The sequence below is a fragment of the Patella vulgata genome, chromosome 9 (assembly GCF_932274485.2).
Source record: "Patella vulgata chromosome 9, xgPatVulg1.2, whole genome shotgun sequence".
NCBI classification, from domain to species: domain Eukaryota; kingdom Metazoa; phylum Mollusca; class Gastropoda; family Patellidae; genus Patella; species Patella vulgata.
In genome coordinates this window covers 18,531,483-18,555,938 of record NC_065887.2, presented here as the reverse complement: position 1 = coordinate 18,555,938, position 24,456 = coordinate 18,531,483, and the positions used below count along the sequence as shown (strand labels likewise).

Below are 24,456 nucleotides of genomic sequence, written 5' to 3'. Positions count from 1 at the left end.
GTCAATTAAGGTTGTTTAGTTTGTAACAAAACAAATTTAAGGTAGGCTACTGTGCCAAACCAGAACACCAGTATTGCGAGTTTTCATGTTTTCCTGTTTATTAAGTCCACCAACTTACTTTGAACTATATGGATTTTTAGTACTTGACTACTCCTTGCGATCCATTAAATATGATAATGATAAAAAGAATCCACAACATAAGTATATATAGTCTTGTCTGATAAGGTGTAATGCAGATGTATTTTTTTTTTTGTTCTATTTGGCTTAAACTGGGCCCATTGGTCTTAGAATTATATATAAACGTACAAATTTTCATCTTCCTTAATTGCCCAGTTGGTACAGAAAAGTAGAACATTATATTCTACTTTAAAGAGTATTTTTTATCTTTTATATTATTGCAAATAGAATTATCTTCAATTTAGCATTGGTGAATGGGTTAATAAAATTACCAGGTATACATATATAATGATATTTTTGTGAAAACTGACATAAATGAGTTAGATAAGTAGATTGTATGATGGTACTAAGTAAATAAACAGGTGTTATTATAACTGATAATAAGAAAATAATATAATATATTTATCTGGTTTTTATTATAAAATTGTCAATGCCAAAAAGTTATGCTTCTGCTTGCAGGGAACAAATTGGCTTAATTTAGATTGGAATCTTCAGCAATGAGAATACTATTGAATAAATTGGTTATTTTTTTATAAATTCAAATTTTGTTATATTTTTATTTCTTTTTTAAAGTATATTTGTAGCTCATTATATCAATCCTCTCAACTTGCTTACATTTATTAAAGCTGTGAAAGAGAACTGACACAGTATGATTCATGTGAGAGATCCATTCAAGAATCTAGATTTGTTTTTCACACATTGCATGCATGTGTATTTGAAAAACTATAAACTGATCTGATAATTTCATTCTGGCATTTATTCTTCATATTGAGTTGAGTCATTGATGCCTAAAGTCATAGGATGACTAGTTGGAAAGGTCTTGGGTCATTCTTGAAGCCAAATGGCATTTAATCACCTGTACCTAGAAGCATATATCCATGTAATTATGGAAGTAAAATGGTGCTAAATTGGAAGACTTCATCAGATTCCCCCAGGAAACAATTATATTTTAGTAAAGTTTTCAAAATGATTTCATTTCAAAGATACCACATGAAAGGATGCCAAGAAAGAGATTCATATTGTCTTAGATCCTGTATTTCACTTTTATTCTTTCTTGTTCTAAAATTTCGAGATCTATCATGTAAGATTCTCAACAATTCTTGGAATCCAGCACATTGACTAGAATAACTTCATTGCTCTAGTTTACATGTTCTAAGGAAATTGTCTTATTAACTGTTTAGATTTATTCTGTGAAAGTGGGCATGTTTTATTTGGTCTGAATGATAAATGTTAAAGTTTGTTGAGATAAAGTAGATCTTGTGAGTCATTATCTTCTTTCTTGAATTATTTCACATGAATGAATGTATCAATGGCATCAACTCTCATTCAAAACATTGTGTAGTATTATTTCATTGGAGCATCAGGTTTTCAGTAGGTGGGGCTCATGGATTTCCTCCCATAGCTAAAGACCCCTATGTGCAAGCGATTTATTGAAATAAAATTGAGCAATATAATATTAGTCCCGAGATGAGATGCCCTAGTTTGAGATGAGATGCCCTAGTTTGTGTCGAGTGTATGTTAATATCTCTCACTCTCTCTCTCTCTCTTTTTTAATTTAGATTTCTTGGCAATGGCATTTGCTGTTTACTGTTAGTTGTATAGTTTTTAATATAAATTGGCATGTTGAAGCATGATCTAATATCCGCTACCATCACCCAGCTGTCATTTATTTTCAGACAGGTCCAAAAATGACCTAAATGTTGTTGAATAATATTTTCAATACCATACAGTTATACTGGACATATGATCACCACACTCCCTTCAAAATCTATAATTCACATTTTGTAAGGGTTTTTGCTATGACAATCTTAGTGTCAGGTTTATCCAAAAGACTAATTAAGGTAGTGTAAATTGGGATTGAATAAAGTGTAAATGAGAATTGAAGTTTCTTTGAAAATTCAGATTTTTAAAGCCACTTAATCTGTGTAATATATCTTTCAAATAAACCATTGCATTATGTTTGTAATGCAGGATAAAGCATCAGAAATACATATGTTTTGAGTTAGTCCTATAGAATGTCACTGGTATTGTGTTTTAAAAACAGGAAGTATATGGTACATGTTTGTCAATATATTGTTTCATAAAGCACAGCTGTTGAACAAGGTATAGATATTTATGCACAGTAGATAAACTACCGAAGATAAAATTAAAAAGTGAAACAAATATTAGTTAGATATGCAAGTGGATAAAAAAGTTGTTGGATGAAGACAGATGGCAGCTTCAACAAAAATGTCATTTTTTTTTCTCTAAAATACCTGCCTACTTCTGGGAATTTGTTCAAATTGTGAAACATATATACACATATGTAATCAGGATTAATTAGAACAGGATTTAAACTTTGATAAAGTACTAGGAAATATAGATAGTAATGGTTTGTAAGAATATACTGGATATACTGTTTTGTGTTGAATACAAGCATTTGAAAAACATCATTTGAGAATGCCAAAAAAGGTTAGGTCCTGCGGAATAGATTGTAACAACTGTTGATTCATTTTATTATTTTAATTTTCACCGCATAAGTTTTTTGTGAATGAGACATCAGTTATTACTTTGTCTGACATGTTTGTTGTTGATTGTCTGCAATGTCTGTGTAGTTTGTGTGCAACTTCCACATCAAGCTGGGCAATATCCCTGGAAATAGATATCGCAATATTTTCTAAATATATCGTGATATAATCACTATATTGCGATATTTTATATAATGTCAATAATTTATGTTAGATATCAACCACAAAAATGTGTTCTTTCAATATTTTGCTGAAGAATGTGTTTTTGATGGTGTTTATTTCTGTGACAGTTTTATATCTAAAAACCAAAATCTCGCCCAGCTCTATTTCCACATATGTCTTAACCATTTTATTTGCGTATAGTGCTGGTATATTTTTATTATGAGTATGTATACAATGTATTGCAAGGTAAATAGGTATCTTAGGGCAGGGCTCATTATTAATACATTTGGAAATTAGATGGCTACAAGATGAGCCACCAGTGATCATTACAGTCGTTTACAGTCCAAAAGATTTTCTCCCAGTCAGGGACTATGGGTTCTTAGTCTGGCAGCATATTTCGCTAATTTGTATGCAAGGAATTTGAATTATACACTTAAATCACTCAAAAAATAAAATTGAAGCAACCAAATTAATACCATAGGTTTTTTTTCTATTTATAACCAGATAGTAATTATGAAGGAAGGTTTGATTTTTTTGATATTTTTTTTATGAAGAAATTTCTTGTTGGTAAAAAACTTAGGCACAATTAACAAATTGCATGCAATTGACATTTTCTCAAATATATGACACTGAAATTGGGAATACTTGTTGAAACTTTTTGCATCCACCTGTGAAACTTTAGCTGTCCGTTTACTAAACCACAAATCAATATAAAACCTGTGCCGAGGTTAATAGAGCTTAGAGATTAGAAAATTGTGTAAAATCAGTGTCACAAGTCTACTTAAGAAGATGTTAAACTGACAATCTATAATTTAAAGATGACAAGGGAACACAACTGTGTCATTAACAGAAATAATATATTCTCAAGTGGCTCAAGGCAATTATAGAATTTCTTTGGTGACAAATAAGAGTCAGAAAACATGAGAATGTCATTACTATTATTCAATACAAAGTTTCCAAGCATTGATGGGTTTATGTATATTGGCGACTTGGAAGTTGTTAACTGGTAATTGTTTTGGCTTGTATTGCGATTACAACATACCCTTGATCGCCATTCAAAGAGTTGAAAACAGGAACCAGGCATTATTGTTCTTTCATTAAATGTCAGAAAAGAGACCATTGATGGTACCAGGGTTATAAGCAGTATAATGATTTTGTGGTTAGCTCATGGATCGTACATTAGCTGACAAGTAATATAATTGTTAGGATTTGATCCATCGTTTCAATAGAATGGTAAAAAAAGATGCCTTGTGCTTATAGTCCAGGCTCATTTACCTTGGGTGGATAGTTGGGGTCCAGTTTTTTTGCCTTAGAGTATAAGGTGTATCATTGAATCAAATGTTGTCGTTTCGATACCAAACTTGTATCCCGTCGTCATTTGCCCAGTTCGGAGCAGAACAGTAGGACATTAAATCCCATTTCAGACTTGTATGTAGGCTCAACTTAAAAGTTTTTCTCCCACATATAAAGATCCTTATACATGTGCAACAAGAGAATTATTGAATAGAAATTTAACGAGTTAGTTCTGAAATATCAGATCCTATGACTCAATAGACTTTAAACATGACTCTGTCTCTCTGCCCATGCAGAAACACTTTAATCAGATCAATTCTTCCTCGCTTAGCTACCATTGAAAAATAGTATATTTCTCTAAAATTGAAAGCCCTTAATATTCTTGAGTGTTCAACAATTTTTGCAAGTGAATATCACACTGTCTCCTTCAAAATCTACATTTTGTTCCTTGAGAATAAGCGTGCTTTTGACTGAAAATCCGCCCCTCTACCCCCTTGACCTCTATGGATGAGACATTAAACTCCATTTAACATAATTCTTTATTAGCTCTAGAAACTGAATACAGGAGAAAGTCAATAGTGCCTGTTATCTTTATGTGAACCTAGACAACTGATGGTGCCATATAGACGTCTGGAAGTCGTAAACAGATAATTAATTTGTTCTTGCCTTATATTATGATTACATTACCTGGAAACAGAGGAATAGCTAAAGAGAGAGTAAAAACTGTTTCTAGTTGCTTCTTTTACTTATTCATTAATCAACAGTTGCTAGACTTTCACCTGGCGTAGACATCATATTCTCTTTATTTTACGGAAGAAATGCTTCTATTTTCAAATTTTTGATATAGGCTAATGAGTTCTAAGGGTTGTAATTCTGAAACCACTGTAATTCATAGCATGGTAACATAATTTTCTTTTATACTGGAACTTATTGCAGGAATGTTTCATTAACCTATCAAGTGCCATGTGTACTTAGCTATCTTATATAATGTATTAGATATGAAAATTGACTCAAGTTGTGTCTGCTACTGTGATAGTGACTGAGGAAAGCAGACAACTTCTCAGATTTGACTGGGATAAGATTGTAACTTAATACTTGAACTTTGCTGGTAATTTCAAAAGGAATGGATTTATTTTAACATTCTGTAACAGGTAAGGGAATTAAGTTATTCAGAAAGTCAATTACTAAGTGCAGGAGAACCGCACTAAACGTAAAAGAACCCCAATAAGACAAACCTGCGGACAAAACAAACTATATAGACATTGCATGAAACAACAAATATCAAACCAAGTGAATGGATACCGGGGCCAGCTGTAAGAGACCACTGTGCTGTACAGTTCCGAGTCTGTAATAATACAAGCTTTACTTAAAATGGAAAAAAAAAATAAAATAATAATTTACAGCCGGTCTTGATGGTGGTCATCTTCTGAATGATTTATAATTGATCTTATAGATCTCTAGTATTCAGATATTGACAGAAATGTTTAATTCTTTTATTTAATGTCCGAAGTCAGGAATTATTATAGAGCCATCAAATCCTACCATGAAAATGAAATGGAATTTTAATGTGTTACTTATCGACCCCAAACAGGCTAATGAAGACAGTGGAAATTTTGCCTTGATATTGGATACAGCTTACTTTATTTCAATTTCTGTCATGATTGTTAACATGCTGCCATGGGTATACATATATTGGTTTTTAGTCATATCCGAATGAATAGACATTTTTCCTGTATAACTGTCAAGGGGGAAACTAGGCTGGAAAATCATGATGAACTTGCTCTGCGATGTGCCAACACCGGAATTGTACCAAGGACCTCCTGGTTTGTGAACCAGTGCCATACTCCTAGTTCCACCCACCACTTCCTGAAACCATCCCTGCAGATACGTGAATTATAGGTAAAGTACCGGTAATATGTGGTGTGTCTGCTGTATAGAAAAACATTTACTTATTAATGTTGAAGTATCTTGGTAACAAGTAAGGTGATTGACCTGATATTTGGAACACAATCTGATACAAACACACTTGATAAAGGGTTGTTTTTAACTGTGCAGCATATAATATATTTTCTCGATTATTTCCCCAACACCTACAAATGCAATGTTTTGTTAACAATATACTTAATTAAATTGCCCTGATCGAGGATGTTGCTTTGCGATAGTGTCAAGGTTCCTTCCAACATGAAAAGTTAAAGGGGGTGGGGTTGGATGGCCGAATGGTTAGCATGCGCATGCTGTATCATACGGTCTGTCATTGAGTCAACTGGTGGGATTTTTCAATTCCCTGGTTGTACGTGACAAGGAGTTGGGTCGCCTGTCCAACCTCATGGGGTTTCTCCGGGTCCTCCGGTTTCCTCCCACTGCTAAAAAGACCCCTACGCGCAAGCGAATTATTGAAATAAAATTGAACCATGTGTTAGTCCCGAAATGACCTAGTTTGTGTCAAGTGGACGTTAAGCCCCATTTCTCTCTCTGAAAAGTTAAAGCCATGCCTGACAAGGAATGTGTCTAATTGTTCAGATGGAATGAAGATTTGAGGTTCACCTATGTACACATTTGGATGCACGTAAAAGAGCCCTTGGCATTTGGAATTTTATGAAGAGTAGGTGACATTGCCCACTGTGCCTGCAAACTTGCACTCTTCGGATTGCACAAGTCAAATTGATATGAAAAATGTCATATGTTAGTCGCAAAATAAACCAAGAAATGCGTTGACGAGTTGTTAAAAACCCTTCCATTCTTCTCTATTAAGTGTACATTCTATATTTAAATGAACACAGTTCTTATTTTAATAACCAGCAGATGTAATATTTACCTTGTTTAAAATTATGACACAAAAATACTTTAGGTTTGGCCTGATTGCCATCTTCTATAGAAGTTTACATACAAAAAATTGTTTTTGTAGCAACATGAGGTAGGAACGGCTGTTGAAGTGAGAAGAAATAGATTATAGGCTGTTTGGTCTGTTCCCTTTATTAAAGACGGAATATATCTGTTTATTTACATAACTTATATTCAATATAATGAGTGATAAGATAGGATTGTCTTAGATGTAATGTAGCTTATATGTTAAGCACTTCAGATAAGTTTAATTACAATATCTATATTTACTTTGGGTAGTTAGATAATGCACTGACCTGTACATTAAAGGGACAACTTATTGCAAAAATGATTGATCAGAAATTACCATCAGAAAGTTAAATATGTTTCTTTTTATTTCCAACCAAATGTCAGAGGTAAAAATAATGTGCTTACCAGTATTTATTTCAAAAGATGATTGATCTGTGGCCATCAGAAAGTTAAATTAGTTTCTTTTTATTTCCAACCAAATGTCAGAGGAAAAGATAATGTGCTTACCAGTACATTAAAGGGACAATTTAAAATGATTGATCTGTGACCATCAGAAAGTTAAAATTTCCAACCATATATCAGAGGTAAAGATAAATAATTATTATATAAGCCCTGCTAACATTTCATTTTTTAGTCCAATATATAATTTTTTTGTGTACATCATACTGACAATGTGGTATAGACACATGAATTCACTATACCCTACCATGAATAAAAAACCCCCCATAAAATATGAAGTTAATTTGCAAAGTTTTTGTGCGTTATCAAAGTTGACCGACAGTGAAAATTTTGAAGTGGAATTAGCCCTGCTTACCAGTAAAGTAAAGGATATTTGACATTTTACCATCAGAAAGTTGAATTAGTTTCTATTTATTTGGCACCATATGTTCGAGAGAGAGAGAATGGACTTACAGTACATTAAAGAGAAGAGTCAAAAATTGTTCAGATGGATTAATATAATTGAGCTTTTGTTAGGCCAGTTTGAAATTTAAATTAGTTCCTACTATTTCATGATGCCATCTTTTTATGTTTGAAGTCAATAAGGGGATAAGAACTCGGTTATTTCTTTAGATATTTTTATGAACCCACATTGAAATATTGTCGTAACCCCTGTTCTTCAGTCTTTCGTCCTCCAGAGGCTAAAGTTGTCATCTTATTGACAGATGTTCATTAGGCGAAGATCTTAAAGCTTATTGATTTTCAAAGATTTCTAATAATTGCTGTCATTATAGTATATTATACAATTGATTTGAAATTTATACTTTGTGTTTATGTTGATGTCATGAAGAAACCTATTGATTTCTGATAACTCTTAACAGCTAAGCTTACCATCTGATTACCGTTACTTCTTTTGTATAATAAGTTTTTGCACCAGGAAGAACTACATGTATTGAAGCCAATCAAATTTAAATTATTTCTGACAATTAACGTATTTTTCGGTCTATTAGGCGCACTTTTTTTACCAAATATTTTATTTTCTAGAAGGGGTGCGCCTAATATACTATTCAAAAAAAGTAGGGGATATTTGATTTTGGGGGCATAATACTAAAATATGCAAATGACTACGAAAAAAGTCACTATAGAACCTAACAGAAGAAACATTTCCAGTTACATGTGACGCCCAAACGCACCAATAGCTACCGCATGGAATGCAGGTGATGCTTGGGATCATCATGGGGGTCCAACCCAAGATTTGCACGACTCTGACTTTGAATGTTACAGTCATTGTGGCATTGAATTCCAGGGTGGAAACATCAGTTAATTGTTTTAGTGACCAGAAAACAAATTTTGATATGCGTCGGCTTACCCAAAATGAAAGGTTACGTGCCCTTGGCATGCTACAGATCGGCACAACACAGGCGGTTGTGGCGCGGACGATGAATGTTTCTCAGTCTGTCATAAGCAGGCTATGGTCCAGATACCGTGATACACAATCTGTACAGGACACACCACGCTCAGGTCGACCAAGGGCGACAACTCAAGCCCAGGATCGATTTATCCGTACCTTGGCCTTGAGAAATCGTGTCATCACAGCAAATCAGATCAGCGCTCGTCTTCAAACAGACACTGGTGTGAGAGTGAGTGGCCAGACGATTCGGAATCGACTGCATAGGGGTCACCTTCGCGCCCGACGTCCTCGCGTGATCCCTTGTTTGAGAGATCATCACATTCAGGCAAGACGTCGTTGGTGTAGGGATCGTCAACACTGGGATAATCGACGCTGGAGCAATGTGATGTTTTCAGATGAGTCAAGGTTCACTGTTGATTTTTTGGACAGACGTAGGAGGGTGTGGCGTCGTCGAAACGAGAGCTTCCAAAACGTTAACGTCATCAGACATGATCGATTTGGGGGTGGTTCTGTTATGGTGTGGGGAGGCATCACTGTTGCTGGAAGAACGGCTTTACATGTTGTTGCAGGGCGTGTTACAGGCCAGTACTACCGGGACAACATCTTGGCAGTCCATGTTGTGCCGTTCGCACGACGTCATGGCCGCCGTTTCATCTTCCAGGATGACAACGCAAGATGTCACAGGGCCAGGATCGTTACAGGTTACCTCCAACAACAGAACATCACCACATTACCTTGGCCAGCACTGAGTCCCGACCTCTCCCCCATCGAGCATGTCTGGGACATGCTTGGACAGAGGTTACGTCAACGTCAACAACGTCCTGCCAATGTCCAAGAACTTGCTGCTGCGTTGCAACAGGAATGGGACAATCTGGACCAAAATGACCTTAGACGTCTCATTAGGAGTATGCCACGTCGGATCAATGCTTGTTTGGCAAACAGAGGAGGATTTACCCGTTACTGACTTGGTTGTGATGCTGTGGTAACTTTGCTGTTTGACCCCAGGTATCATTTTACCCTTATAATGGTCAGTCTGTGCCTTACTTAGTCTAACGATCATTTGGAATAAATCGATGAATGTGAACTTCATTTCATTTTGTCATTTGTTTCTTCGTCAGTTTCATTAGGTGACTTTAATAACACTTAAAAATCAAATATCCCCTACTTTTTTTGAATAGTATACATAACGTTAAGCTAATCCAGGCTTTTCCCGTGTAGACACCGAAGTCGCTCGTATTTCTGTTATTTCGTGCATAAAAATTAAAAAAGATGTCAACATTTTAGGCTTTCCCGTGTACAGTATAGTGTTTGTCATAACCGGCAATTCAAACACCATCGGCTGATAGCCGTTCAACGTTAACGATGTTTTAGAAAATAGCATACGTATCGTTAATATTTCTTGCTAATTCTACATCATATATTTCTGCTATTCCGTATACTCTTGGCCATTATCGGCAGTCCTCGCATGTCCCCATTCAAGGTCAGTGGTGCGGTCAGTCAAGTTGACGAATAGGGCGGGGTATGCATTCATACAAGCATTTTCATTGGCTCAATATAAGTCATTGGTAGTAAGGGTGGGATTAGAGTTAAACTGACATATTGAAGTTGTTCTCTTATATACGATATCACCCCTGGTGGAAGTGGGCGGTAAACTCCAGAAACGACGACAACGAAGTTGTTCTGTCTAACCTGTTCTCGAAACGGCAAATCTTCACGGCTTCTATGATTGACAGTCAACCCATTCTTTCACAATTTGTGGATAACATGCGACGTTCTATCTATTTGCTTTATCTATTACCGCACTCTTTAGCGGTTCGTCTCGTAGTCATTCTGAATAAATAATTGTTCAAAAGTTTGATGGAAGGTTCATTGGTATTTTCTATACATTGCTGTAACTTATATATCTAGCTGTTTCAAGTTACCGATAGTTTTCATGCAACAAAGATTCACTGATTAACCCATTGTTATAATTTACCGGTATCGTTAATTATCTACTGGTGAGTTGTCATCGTATGCTTTATGAAGTTGTTTATTGTTCACAAAATCATTGTTTCTTTGATTGGTATTAAAAATGCTATTGTCTTAGGATACTGATAGATATAAATGGCCTCAATCTAGGTAATGTCATGCTACGTGTAGTGGGCGGGGCAATTGACAGAATCGTTTGATTGTCAGTTGTTTGGATAGTATAAAATAAACTAGAATTATTGTTTCTCTTTTTACCGGTATTCAGGATTTAAGCCGTGAGTAACTGATCATGATAAATTATTTCTACAGTTATTATTTCATTTGTTTATCATCAATACCTATTCATTTATCACAGCCAATTGCTCGTGAATTTAACAGGACAGCCAGTTGTGTTGTGGGCGGGACACTAACGACAATTTGACTACCGTACAAGCGCCAGAATTACCACTTAAGTTATGAAACAATTCAATTGAAAGTTGTAATTAATATAAAGTCTTATGCAATTCAAAAAAATGTATATAGAGTTTAATTTCATAAAGAAATATATATAAAGCTTGATAAAGCTAAATATCGGTAATTACTATAACTGTAAACAGTAGAGTTTGGCCCAGTTACTGGAGATCGCAGGTGTATTTGAATCACGTATGGTAACTATGGTATGGCACGTGTTTCACAAGGCGCCGGAGAAGGATGTGCCTAAACCATGCATTTTTATTTTTTCCTGAAACACCTCTGCCAAACTCGCCCTGCGCCTTATCTACACATGCGCCTAATACACCGAAAAATACGGTACTCCATGGGTTGTTACTCTTGAAACCATTTTAGTATCTTGTATATGTTCCCATTAATTACAAAAGAATAAATATATGTAACCTAAAGGGGACTGGCCAGATGACTTTGCTGGCAACCTATATTTCTCTGTACATATGGATGCTTAAATTATGTCTACTGTAAAATATTACTGGTATCAGACAAATGATAAAAATGTGACTTAAAAATGGGCTGCTAATTTGTTAACAGTCGAACCTGGTCATTTATGGTGTAGCACATTAATTATTTTGGAAGTTCATGATAAATGAATATTTATAAGTCATTAATAGATAAATCCTTTCTTTTTTTTCTTCCATTTTTGGGGAGCCGATTTTTTGTTTAGAATGGATGTAAATGATTTGTATTGATTCTCTGTCAGGTTTTGTTTAATATTAATGATTATTTTTGAGGAGAAATGATAAGGAAATAGACATACGTTTCAGAAATTCCTTATCAGAAATAGCATTTCCACTATTGGTTCATTAGACAGTCACTGGCAGAATCATAAAAAAATATCAAGCTGGTAAACCCTGTCATGATTTGATCAGATGATTCTTACATGTAGGACTCTGTGCTGATATGAAGGTTAGATGTTAGGGAATGACCAATAAGATCATTGGATTGTTAAAATAAAAGTTGTAAGTATTTAAAACTAAAGTAAGTGGTTCGAGAATTACTGGTCTGAATCTGTGTGCTAGAAGAGTGTTTAAAAGGTTTAATATGTTTTCTTTTATTTTGGTGTCTCCTACTAGTGAATGTCTCTATACAAAAGCATTTAAAATTATTATTAGGAATATGAACTAAGTTTGGTAAATATTATTGAACTTGTGTTAGTGATTAACCTATGTCTTGATAAGGACAGCCTTCACTTGATGTTTACCTATAGTTTATGTATAATGTATATGTATGTAAGTATTATACCAGTTAGGATAAGTAAAACTAGGAGTGTTATTTGTTTAAGATCACCTGTCCTGTCTGTATATGGAATATATTACATAGATTCTTGATGTAAATCAGATACTTTTCATCTTCAAACCACAAATTTGCTTTTTCCAGTATAAGACAGGGGTATATATTATTCCATTTATGCCAATAAATATTGAGAAAAAAAAGACTGGTGCAGAGTTAGGATGAAAAGGTATATGACATGAAGAAATATATATTGTCATTACTTCATCAAAAAATAAAATATTTCATCTAGAAATGAATAAGGAAGGATATTTTCTACTTTGGTGTTAGGAAGGAAAGTGTGCATCACAGGGGCATGGATGTGAGGAAGAAAAGAAGGTATATTGAGGGAAAAAAAGATACATTGTGTAATAATATACACCCCTGGTATAAGAGCCTCTCTTAATACTGAATTCAATCGGAAAAGTTACCACTTATAAAATACAAAATTCGTACAAATGTTGTCTAAAAGTACAGGTAATATTGATGAAAAAACTTAATTTTATTTTTTTGCAATTGTAAGGAAATGTCAATATACATATAATTTTGTAGTGAAAAAAGAACATGTTGATTTGTATTTGCATGTCACAAACTCCATTTTTCCAAATCCTGTATTGGCTGCTAGTGTTGATTATTAAGTATGAGTAATACACAGTAAAGTAGAAAAGGATGTGTGTATCAGACAGTTTGACACTTTGATGATACAAATATTTTACAGACTAAATATGATTATTTGACAATGACATGACAGTTATATAATGAAATCTTCAGATATTGTCAGTGATTGTCATGGACTTGAGTGAGACTATATAGTATATCGATTCATGTTTCTATATAGATAGGGTGTTTGGGATGGCCGGTCACCTGTCTTGCGGTTGTTGTTTCGATCCCTGGTATGAATGTATGTGGCTTGGAGATAGGGGTGCCTTCTCAAACTCGTGGGTTTACTCTGGTTTCCTCCTACAGGAAAGACCCCTGTGTGTAAGTATATCGTTGACCCTGTGGTGCTTATTCAAATTTCTTCAAATGATGTTACTCGGTGACATAGAACTAGTGGGGCATGGCAAAGTTTTTAGTTTCCCCAATGGATAATCTGTCCTAATGGAGCATTTCTGTGAGAAAAACACATTCTTTGAATATTAAGAGCTTTATTCCCGACCTACCACTACCTCATGTTAAAACTATTAGCCATTGTTGAGTGATCCAGCTAATTTAATAACATAATGTTATTGTAGTTAATAAATTTATTGCAAAGATAATATTTACAAAAAGTTCAAGGGTTCAGTGTAAGGTTTAAAACTTGAAGGAAATTTAAAGATGCATTATGTAAGAGCTAAATCGGCCTATTTCAGGTATTTTGTTTGGCTTCAAATTTTATATAAACTATTATTAAGACATCATTTAGTCACATGACAAGCCTATAATCAACTCTGTAGAACATCGGTTGGCAGAGATTTAAACGGATTAAAACACAGTTGCCATTTAATGATTTAATTTAAAAATGGCCAAGCAAGGCTAAATCTTGAAGAACAAGTACCATTGTTACGATGATAAACAATATGATGTCACATCTTGTCAATACTTCAAACAGTGATTATTTAGCTCAGAACAAAGGAATATGAATGCAGTTTTCAATATATCTATTTTATTATCTTGTACTATTATGGTGAAACAGCCAGCTCTTTATCTAAATCTTACATAATGCATCTTTAAACTTATTACTGTTATAAGAGGGTTCATGTATGTTATACATACATTTTATCCTAATTCTGATAGATCCCCCATGCACCCACCCACCTGTATTATCTACACTGCAGAAGAATTTGCACATAATAAAAAAAGCTTTGACTTAGAACAAAATCCAAATGTTCCATATTGATATATTTTGACATTACAGAATGAGTGGTGAAGATAGGATTGGTTAGATAATTAATTTTGAAGTAGATCTTATTCTTGATTATATAACAACATGCCAGAAACCTGTCTGCTGCTACAGGACAATGAATTTATATGGATGTCTGCATAGTTTCAGGAATTTATCTGTAATATCATACAGATATCTAGAATGTAATAATATAATGGTGATAAATTCATAAACTGTTTCTATTTTATTCTTTCAATAGTTCGTTTGTTCATTATTCATCCATTCAATTAAAGATTTCTTTTATTCTTATATTTCTGTTAATCCCTCATTTTAATTAGATGTTAAGCTACTAATCTATTGACAGACGGTTGACAGCTGACACATTAATAAGTTTAATTACTACCTTATTGTTTTATTTTATTGCAATGTCTTTTATATTTTAATCTTTCCTCTTTAATTGTTATTAGTATAGTTGGTGTATATTGTTAATTGCCTAGATACTATTTTATTATAAATACGATTTGTACATTTATATAGCATTCTAGGTTTTATCCTGTTTCCAGAACAGTTACTCTGCTTGCCAGGCATTATGTTCTCCGTATATGATGTTTAATGTTTTCCAGTAATGAATAGTTTCAAGGATAGTTCCATGGTCTTTGGTTATTACCGAAGATTCTCACTGCTACAATAACACATAAAAAAAATCCTCAGTTAGATCAGCCCACCGCTTGATTCTGGAGATTTTGAATCCCTATCTCATTTTATGATTGAAATTGCTAAACCCACATCACTTTTGGTGTTCAGAGAACTTCAGAGAAAGAGATTAATTTTTATTACACTGTACTATTGATACATGTCAAAAACAGACATCAAATATTGGGAAAGATTTTGTTTGACCGTGTACTTGTGATCTTTATTAGTTTTGTACTGACATTTTATAGACCATAAATCTATCAACCATCGATACATATGCTTGTTTTTATACGCCCACATTGAAATGTGGTCGTATATTGTCGTCGCCCCCGTCCGTCCGTCCGGCCGGCCGGCAGTCCGGCGTCCACAATTGCTTGTGGACGCTCTAGAGGCTAAAGTTAAGATCTGATTGACTTTAAATTTATACACAGTGTTTAAGGTCTTGAGACGAAGAAGCCTATTGATTTTCAGCGATTTCCGATAATTACTGCCAGAGTTATGGCCCTTGATCACTTCAAAAAATCTTGTGGATGCTCTTGAGGCTCAAGTTAATATCCGATTGAGTTTAAATTTATACACAGTGTTTGAGGTCATGAGACGAAGATTCCTATTGATTTTCAACGATTTCCGATAATTACTGCCAAAGTTATGGCCCTTAAGTTATCATCCGATTGACTTCAGATTGATACACAGAGTTTAAGATCTTGAGACGAACAAGTATATTGATTTTCAATGAATTTTTATGACTTGAACAGTTAAATCTATGATATTAAAAGCTTTGCATACATGGGGCAGAACTTTATAAAAACCAAACAAATTCTAATAGTTTTCTGATAATTACTTCGTGAGTTGTTGCTCTTGATCAGATTTTAGTGTATTATAAATGTTTCATTACCGAAAAAAGTAAAAATATGCGACAACTCTTGTTGACTGCCCAGACGATTTAGTCGCTGTGGGCGTATGTTTCGTTGCCTGGAAACCTATCTTTTCCTACCCTGCGGTCTAATGTGATCATAAGGTCTGTCATTTGGTGTGGTTTTAACAAAAAGCTTGACGCAACAAGGAGTAAGAACCATGTTAGTTGAATTAGTTTGTGTCCATTGGATTTTAAACTCTCTCTCTCTCTTCTGGTGGAAGTTGATTAAAAAAATTGTCTTTTACCCCCAAGAGGTCTTAATGTATTACAACTTTTCATGAATTTTAATGACTTGAATTACAGGATCGTTTCGGAGGAGCGGGACAACACTAGTTAATGTAATTGCGTTGTTATTCTGGAAGTCAATACCTTTTCAATACAAACATTTGACACTGAGCGTCTTATTTGACTTTGACTTGCCTGATGGGAAAGGATTATAGTTGTCTGCTGGCGACAATTACTGTTATCAAAATAAACATGGCGTTAATGACATTTGATAGTAAACGCCACATTTCCTATAATTAATGAATTACTATGATAACGGTAATTAATTATTATGTATACACAGTGTGAAATTCATTAATTATTTTCATTAATAATAAAAACATGTTTTTGTGTTGTAGGTAACTGATGTGCCTGGAAGAAAATGACTGGTACTTGATTGCATCGTCCAGTAGGAAGATAGCTTAGTATGGTAGTTTAACATCACTGTGAATAATGCTTCAGAAAACATTTTAACCCAGAGTATGAAGGAAGAAATAGGTCTATTGTGGATGAAAATTACCTTTCATGGCATCATGGATGTAAAGAAAGCGTTCCGCATCAACGTGGATGTCTAAAATAGATAAAAAATCAATTGATGAATTCTTAATGAGAAGTGGATGAAAACATTATTAGTGTGCGTGTTAGTCGTAAAAACTGTTCCATTTTTAACGTTTGGATATCAGTTCAATAGGAAGTTTGAATAGGGCTGTTTTAAATTCTGAAACAAATTGGCATTCGAAAAAAAAATCTGCAGTATTATAAGGATTAAAAAGCTCAATATATAATCTTTTCCACACAAATACTTGAATGGGAAAATAATTTTGCGAATCAGTGGAAAATATGTATGGAGATAATGGAACTAGTATTTTAACACTTAATCAAACGGATAATGCCACAAGTGAAAAATGGGAGTTAAGTTTCTCGGCAACAATGGCAACTATTTTATCCATTTCATCATTTCTGACACTTGTCGGGAATACCATGGTTGTCACCGTGGTGATCCGACATCCAGGTATGAGAACACGGACCAATCTGTTTCTTATGAATTTAGCGTTGGCCGATTTCTTGGTGGGATTATTGCCAGTTCCATTTGCTATTTCAACATTGGTAATGGGTACATGGATATTCGGTGATGTATTATGCACGATTGTTGGCTTTCTGAACGCTTTTTGTTTGGTGGCGTCTATTCATACCTTAATGTATATCAGTATTCATAAATGTTACTCAATAACCAGACCATTCAGTGACCCCTTTAAGCTGAGTCGTATATTAATCATGATGGCGGCTGCTTGGTTTTGGGCAGGTGTTTCTGCTACGATAACGGTGACGGGACTAACCTATGTACGCTACAAACCAGGAACATCACAGTGTGGTCCACAGTATCCTCATGATATCAAGAGTTACCTTCATCATTATATTATACAGGCAACCAATATTATTATACCTCTAATCATAATGATTTATTGTTATGGCAGAATGTTTTACGAAATTCGTAAGCACGCTGTTCGACTTCAGAAAAACTCAACAATAGAAGGTGATGTCTTGCTAGCCCAGCAGAAACGAGCGTTTTGGACATTATTCACCGTATTAGCTTGTTTTATTGTGTGTTGGTTACCATATCACGGCTATGCTTCATATTTAGTCCTTACAAAATCTTTTAAAAGTACAAACTTCTTGAGGCATTTTAATCCAGTGGTAAGAATAACTTTATATCATCTTTTATTTTCTGACTTCTGATACTTTCTGGAACATTTAATACCACTTTTAATTTGTTTAAAGATATATTACCGTACAGCAATGATCCTAAATATTTATTTTCTGACTTCTGATACTTTCTGTAACACTTGATACCACTTTTAATTTGTTTAAAGATATATTACCTATACAGCAATGATCCTAAATATTTAATCATCGTAAAGTATATATATTAGTTACCAAAAGACTACTGTTGAGATACTGTGAAGCCCAGAGCCACAGTACATGTACAGTGGCGGCGCCAGGGGGGAGCAAGGGGGGCATTTCCCCCCCCCCCCCCATTAATCTGGTCTGCCATCTGTTGGCCCCCCCCCCCCCAATAATTTTAGAAAATAAAAAAAGTATTTGTGATATGTTTTGGTAATCAATATCTTCTACGGTGAATAAATCCCACATCCCCACTCATTCATAAACTTGCATGTTGTAGACAGTGGCGGCGCCAGGGGGGCGGCAAGGGGGAGCATTTGCCCCCCCATTAATCTGGTCTGCCCTCTGTTTGCCCCCCCCAATAATTTTAGAAAATAAAAACAGTATTTGTGATACGTTTCGGTAATCAATACCTTCTACATTGAATAAATCCCACATCCCCACTCAGTCATTAACTTGCATGTTGTAGACAGTGGCAGCGCCAGGGGGGGGGGGGGGGCAAGGGGGGGCCCTATGTTTGCCCCCCCCCCCCCCCCAATAATTTTAGAAAATAAAAAAAGTATTTGTGATACATTTCGGTAATCAGTATCTTCTACTGTGAATAAATCCCACATCCCCTCTCAGTCATAAACTTGCATGTTGTAGAGTATTTCCGACAGTCTATTTTTCAAAATTTTCTTGGCGAGGTCCCCAATGGACTCGCTACTTTTGCGCTCACAACAGGGGCGGATCCAGGAATTTTTGCGGGAGGGGGTTTGCCAGGTTCCTGAGACAATGTATTTCCCCCCCCTCCCACATGGTCTCTATCGCCATTTTGGCGTATATACATACACATTGAGCTTTTTAAACAGAGAAATTCAACACCTCGTTTGACGTCAATTTTTATTATGAATTAATACAATGACATTGTGATTCAATTTCATGGATGCAAAGCATTAATTGTGATATCACATAATGTCTATATCATTATCTTGTGCTTTGAGTGCCCATCCTGTCCCACATCTGACGATAAAGGATAAAGCACACGGCCGAGAAACTTTTCTCATAAAAAGTGTTGATTAACAAAAAAATTTATGTAGCTGAGCAGGGGGGAGTTTCGACCCCCCAAACCCCCCCTCTGGATCCGCCCCTGCACAAGGAGAATTCGTTGAGGTTCGCAAGTCCGTTCATTTGACATTTTGTTCTCTAGTCGGATAAACTAGTGATCAGGCGACGGACGGTATCTGGTCAGATCTATTTATCTCGACGATCAGTACCTGACAGAATACTGTAAGACAGCATTTCCGGCAGTCTATTTTTTAAAATTTTCTGGGGGAGGACTCCCTACTTTGACGCTCTTGAGTGGGCTTCGTCGTGATTCGCAAGTCCGTTCGTTTGACACTTTACTTCATCGATCAGTGCCTGAAATACTGCCAGGCTGCATTTCCGGCAACCTGTTTTTCAAAATTTTCTGGGGGAGGCCCCCTACCCCTAGTTAAAGCTCGTGCCTTTGCCCCCTTACCCTTGGACTTTGCCCCAGCTTTGCCCCTCCAATCACCGACGGCTGGTGCCGCCACTGTACATGTAGTGGATAAAGCATATATATATATATACCAGGCCATATGTAGTATGCAAAACAATGAATGTACAAGCACTGTCATTACTACGCAGCATGTTACAGTAGCAATGAATGCACTGCAAAGTCAAAGGCAAACATTGGTTGAATTTTATTAAATTAACTGTGGATTTATTTGACAACTTGAGTCTATAATATGATTTGTCTGGTCCTAGATCATACTTTCAGATAAAAAATAAGGTTAGAGTTCCAAAGAGATTTCCTAATTTATACTTAGCATACTTGTACAGTAAAACTTTACAACGAAACACAGATGGAAATCATATAAAAAGTAACCAAGAGCAATACAAAATAGGCCCCCCAGGTGCCAAAACTATTAGCTTTTAATGAAAATTAACACTGGGGTCTAACAAATGATCAGTTTACCTAAAAAAAGCAATCTGATTAAAACACATGTACAGATCTTATTTCGTTTCGTTTTTTATAGTTAAAATTACGTTTTACTTGTCTTCACAGCACTAGGATCTAGAAGAGTTATGTAACAGGCATTCTAGTTGATGTGAGGAATTAGCCAATGAAACTGTCTGTTAGGGGGAGTTCTTTGTGTGCTCTGCACGGAACTGTGGGTAAACCCCTAGAAACGTCAACGCTGATTGATTAATCCAATGTCAAAAGCCGCTTGTGTGTCCCTGACGCGACCTCCCAGTACAACTGGTCAGATCTTCATGTAGTGTAGGCCTCCAAAAGTATTAAAAAATAAAACGAAATATACATCTGGGCCCTTATTCACGAAAACTTAAACTAAGATACAATCAAAATTTTAAGAAATACTGCAATTCGATTGGCTGACCAGTAAAATCAATTTGCCCAGGGCCCAGTATTTTAATCAGATTGAATTAAAAGGAGGATTGGAGAAATAAATCCTGTTAACATCTAAAGAAAATATATGCATACTTAATTTTAGGCAAGATAAATTTCATTTTGGTTTCATTATATTATGGCTGACATTTAAAACTGTAAGATATTTTGTACGATATTGATATTTTATTCCATTATCTTGTATTGCCAAGATCATCATGGACATTTACTTTCAATACTTTTACAGTATTACTCTAGGTGAGGGTTCGGTGACCGAGTGGTCTAACCCATGTCTTGTTAATCATAAAGTCTGTTATCTATGCAAGTCATGGTTTTGATATGAGATTTCTTCTTAACACGCAGTACATGTAGTCTGGCCTGCTTAACTACATGGGTATTTTTCCTTAGAGTACTGCCCTGATTCCTGTCACTTTGAAAGATTACTATGTGCATGCCAGTCACTAGAATAAAAATAGAAATTATGTTAGTTTCAAAATGGCCTAGTTAAAGTCAATTGGATGTTAAACCTCTCTCTCTCTCTCTCTCTCCTCTCTCTCTCTCTCTCTCTCTCTCCTCACACACACACACACACACATTTTATTTACTGGTAATGTAATGTTCAAATAAATCAGAAAAGTTGAAAGCTGATTTGAATGCTTTGTATATTTCCGCGATCTTATGTTATTCATTAAAATACAAAATGACATGGTTAGTGTAAAATGAGTGCTTCCCCGCTATCTTTCTCTCTTTTATTACCTTAGTGTTATATTCACATACATGAGAAAAGTTGAACACTCATTGATTTCAATATCTAGTATTCTTCCTACTATCTTCTCTCATCCGTTAAAACACCAAAAACGTGAAAACATTTTCTAATTAACTTATTGACAATACATCAGATAATTCCATCTGAATGATTTTATTACTCTCCCTACATGCTCTATCTTTTTGAGTTCGTTTTATGTTCCAATTCAGAGAATGCAATCCATTAACTTTGTATGAAGATAACTTTTAACGTATAAGTTTCCATGCCAAATCTGTTTCCAAAATTGAAATGAACAGACATTTTACTTTTTTCACATCCTCTTGTACATTATCTAATTAAAATGTTGTGTATGTTCTTTTTCTGCAGGCGTATATGTTCGGGTATATTAACAGCGCATGTAATCCTATCATCTATGCGTTGAGGAGTCCATCCTTTAGACAAGGATATAAAGAAATATTATGCCGATCGTCAGGATATTTAATCAGTGATGGTAAGTAAAAATATGATCAATTTCTGTCATATGCTTTAAAGATGCATTATGTAAGAATTGGATAAAGAGCTGGTCATTCTTACTATAATATATTAATATAGCAGACATTGTCTAATCCACTCAATATCTTAACTATCCGACGGTCTAGAGAGTTCATAATGGATTTGTCATGTGCATAATTGTCTAAATGATAATTTATATTAACATTTTAAGCCAGAAAAAAAACCTGGCCCCGAGTTCACAAAGCATTCTCAGACTTAAGTTACTCAACTTTCAATTACTGTTTTAATGAGAAATATCTTTGATCCAGAAACACAAAACTGTGCACATAGTTTCTTATTGATATATCTGATACATTAAAACAACAAAATTATTATAAAGGGCTATATTTTAGTTAAAATAAGGCGAACAAGTTTGAGTAAATTCTCAACTTAAGTCTGAGAATGCTTTGTCAACATGGGGCCTGGAATAGGCAAATTTAGCTCTTAAATAATGCATCATTAAGGTTTTAGTTTGATATTGTGTTTGTAAATAAAAAAAAAAATGTTGGTTTGGTCAGGCAGATAGAATTATACTTTCACTGTTAATCAGATCGTAAATATTATTACAAATTACTGGAATATCCATAGGAATGTAATAAATCATGATCGTAAGCTTTGAATCAAAGAACTCCGATGATTACAGATCATGATTTAGCTTTTAGTCTTTAAACTATAAAGAAAACTACTGGGAATCATTATTTATCAAATATTGTATTCATATTCGCTTCCAATCCAATAAACAAAAAAATTCCAATCGTCCAATCTAGAAAAAAGTTAGCCTTGGGATTTTTTTGTCTGTTTCAGACCAGATTTGCTTTAATTATTTTTATTGATTTTTCTAATAGCAAGTGCAGAAGAACCGCACTATACATAAACAAACAGAAAGCCACAAGACAAACATGCAGACAAGATACACAGACACTCTAAGTAGCAAACAATAAAAGTACTATCAAATATAGTGAATCGATCCAGCTGCTCCATCCCTAACTATCTATTTGTGTTATAAACTCCCAGATCTACAGTTATACTGGCTTCAATCAAAAAACCCACCAAACTTACAACAAGGGAGACAATCCACAAACGCAAACCCGAAAAAAGGGAGCAGTGTATGTTATACATGTAGATAGAATAAATTTTTGTCCTCCTGCCTAACCTTTACACCTAGACTAGATAAATTATAAAATACATCTCCCCCGACTAGATAAATTATAAAAGACATCTAGATAAATTATAAAATACATCCCCCCCCCCCCCCGACTAGATAAATTATAAAAGACATCTCCTCCCCCCAGACTAGATAAATTATAAAATACATCCCCCCCCCCCCCCGGACTAGATAAATTATAAAAGACATCCCCCTCCCCCCCCCAAGACTAGATAAATTATAAAATACATGCTCCCCCCCCCCCACGACTAGATGAATTATAAAAGACATATTGACATTGAAAAGGCCATTTATTCATTTAATGAAATATATATATTTGTATTATTTAAATGACATATTTACAGTAATATACTTAACAATCATTTTAACAAAAATATCTATCTTACATAAATGAGCAAAATTAGTAAACTTCTTATCAAAGATGGGGGGGGGGGGTGTAACACCACCATAAATTGAACTTCTTACAGAAGTGAATTTCCCCCCCCCCCCCCACACACACACCTTTTTGTCTAAAACAAGGGAAGTAATCAGTAGGGTTTAAACATTATAAATGTTTGAAAAACATATGAAGTTAGGACAAAGTTAAGACATAACTACATGTATGTAGGTCGTTTTCATATAACAAAAAACTGGGAGGTAAATGTAAGCACTTTATTTTGACTGATTGCAGTTTTGCAATACAAGTACAATTGGGAATTGTTATTCATGGGGTGGAGACATTCATGACTAAAACAGGTACATGTCAGGTATCTGGTTTTGTTATCCTTTGTGAATATGAACTGACAATAAAATTGTTGGGGCGAGGAAAATCGTGACTATGTGTATAATTGTTGATATCCTGCCTTATAAATTTAGACAAGGATTGAATATAATATTATACCTTGATAAAATCATGATATAAATCTTCAGTAAACATAACACCCAGTGAAATGTTGACTGACAGACATTACACAGCTAAAAACATGACATAAAAATTTACCACAGAAAATATATTTTTTGCCAAAACATTATATCTTTATAGATATTTTAAACCAATCACATTATAAATGTCATGTCACTCTAATTGTAAGATAGCTTTGCAATTAGGTTGGAGCATGCTAGTAATCAGTGTGGCAACCTATATGACTAAAAAATGTTGTTGACATTAATTTATTGTGAGCAGGCAAATCGAGACAAAAATGTTATTTTCTTGGTTAGAAATATGGTTTTAGTTAAAAGTAAGTTTGAGGATGGGACAAAAATTCAAGGCCCCATGTACACATTAAAGTGCACATAAAAGAAGACTTGTTGGAATTCTGAATAAGAGTAAGCCGTAGTTCCACTGTCCAGGCAAAATTTCCCTTATAGCACACTGGATGGTGTAGGAATTTGGAATAAG

At 34.8% G+C, this 24,456-nt stretch overlaps 1 protein-coding gene across 6 annotated transcripts in view; it reads left to right on the top strand.

Moving 5' to 3' along the window:
* The window catches only part of LOC126831977 (octopamine receptor 1), a 76,204-nt gene that overhangs the window by 27,063 nt on the left and 24,685 nt on the right, over positions 1-24,456 (top strand). For 5 of the 6 annotated variants that reach the window (XR_008789231.1, XM_050562647.2, XM_050562648.2 and 2 more), the window contains exons 2-3: positions 16,661-17,996; positions 21,749-21,872. Coding sequence is in view for 5 of the 6 variants with exons in the window: in XM_050562647.2 (XP_050418604.2) it covers positions 17,142-17,996; positions 21,749-21,872 (979 nt within the window). In the remaining variant the exon portion in view is untranslated. Of the gene's footprint in view, positions 1-5,000; positions 5,291-16,660; positions 17,997-21,748; positions 21,873-24,456 lie in introns of those variants that run through there. The other variant, XM_050562649.2, reaches the window with a different exon arrangement.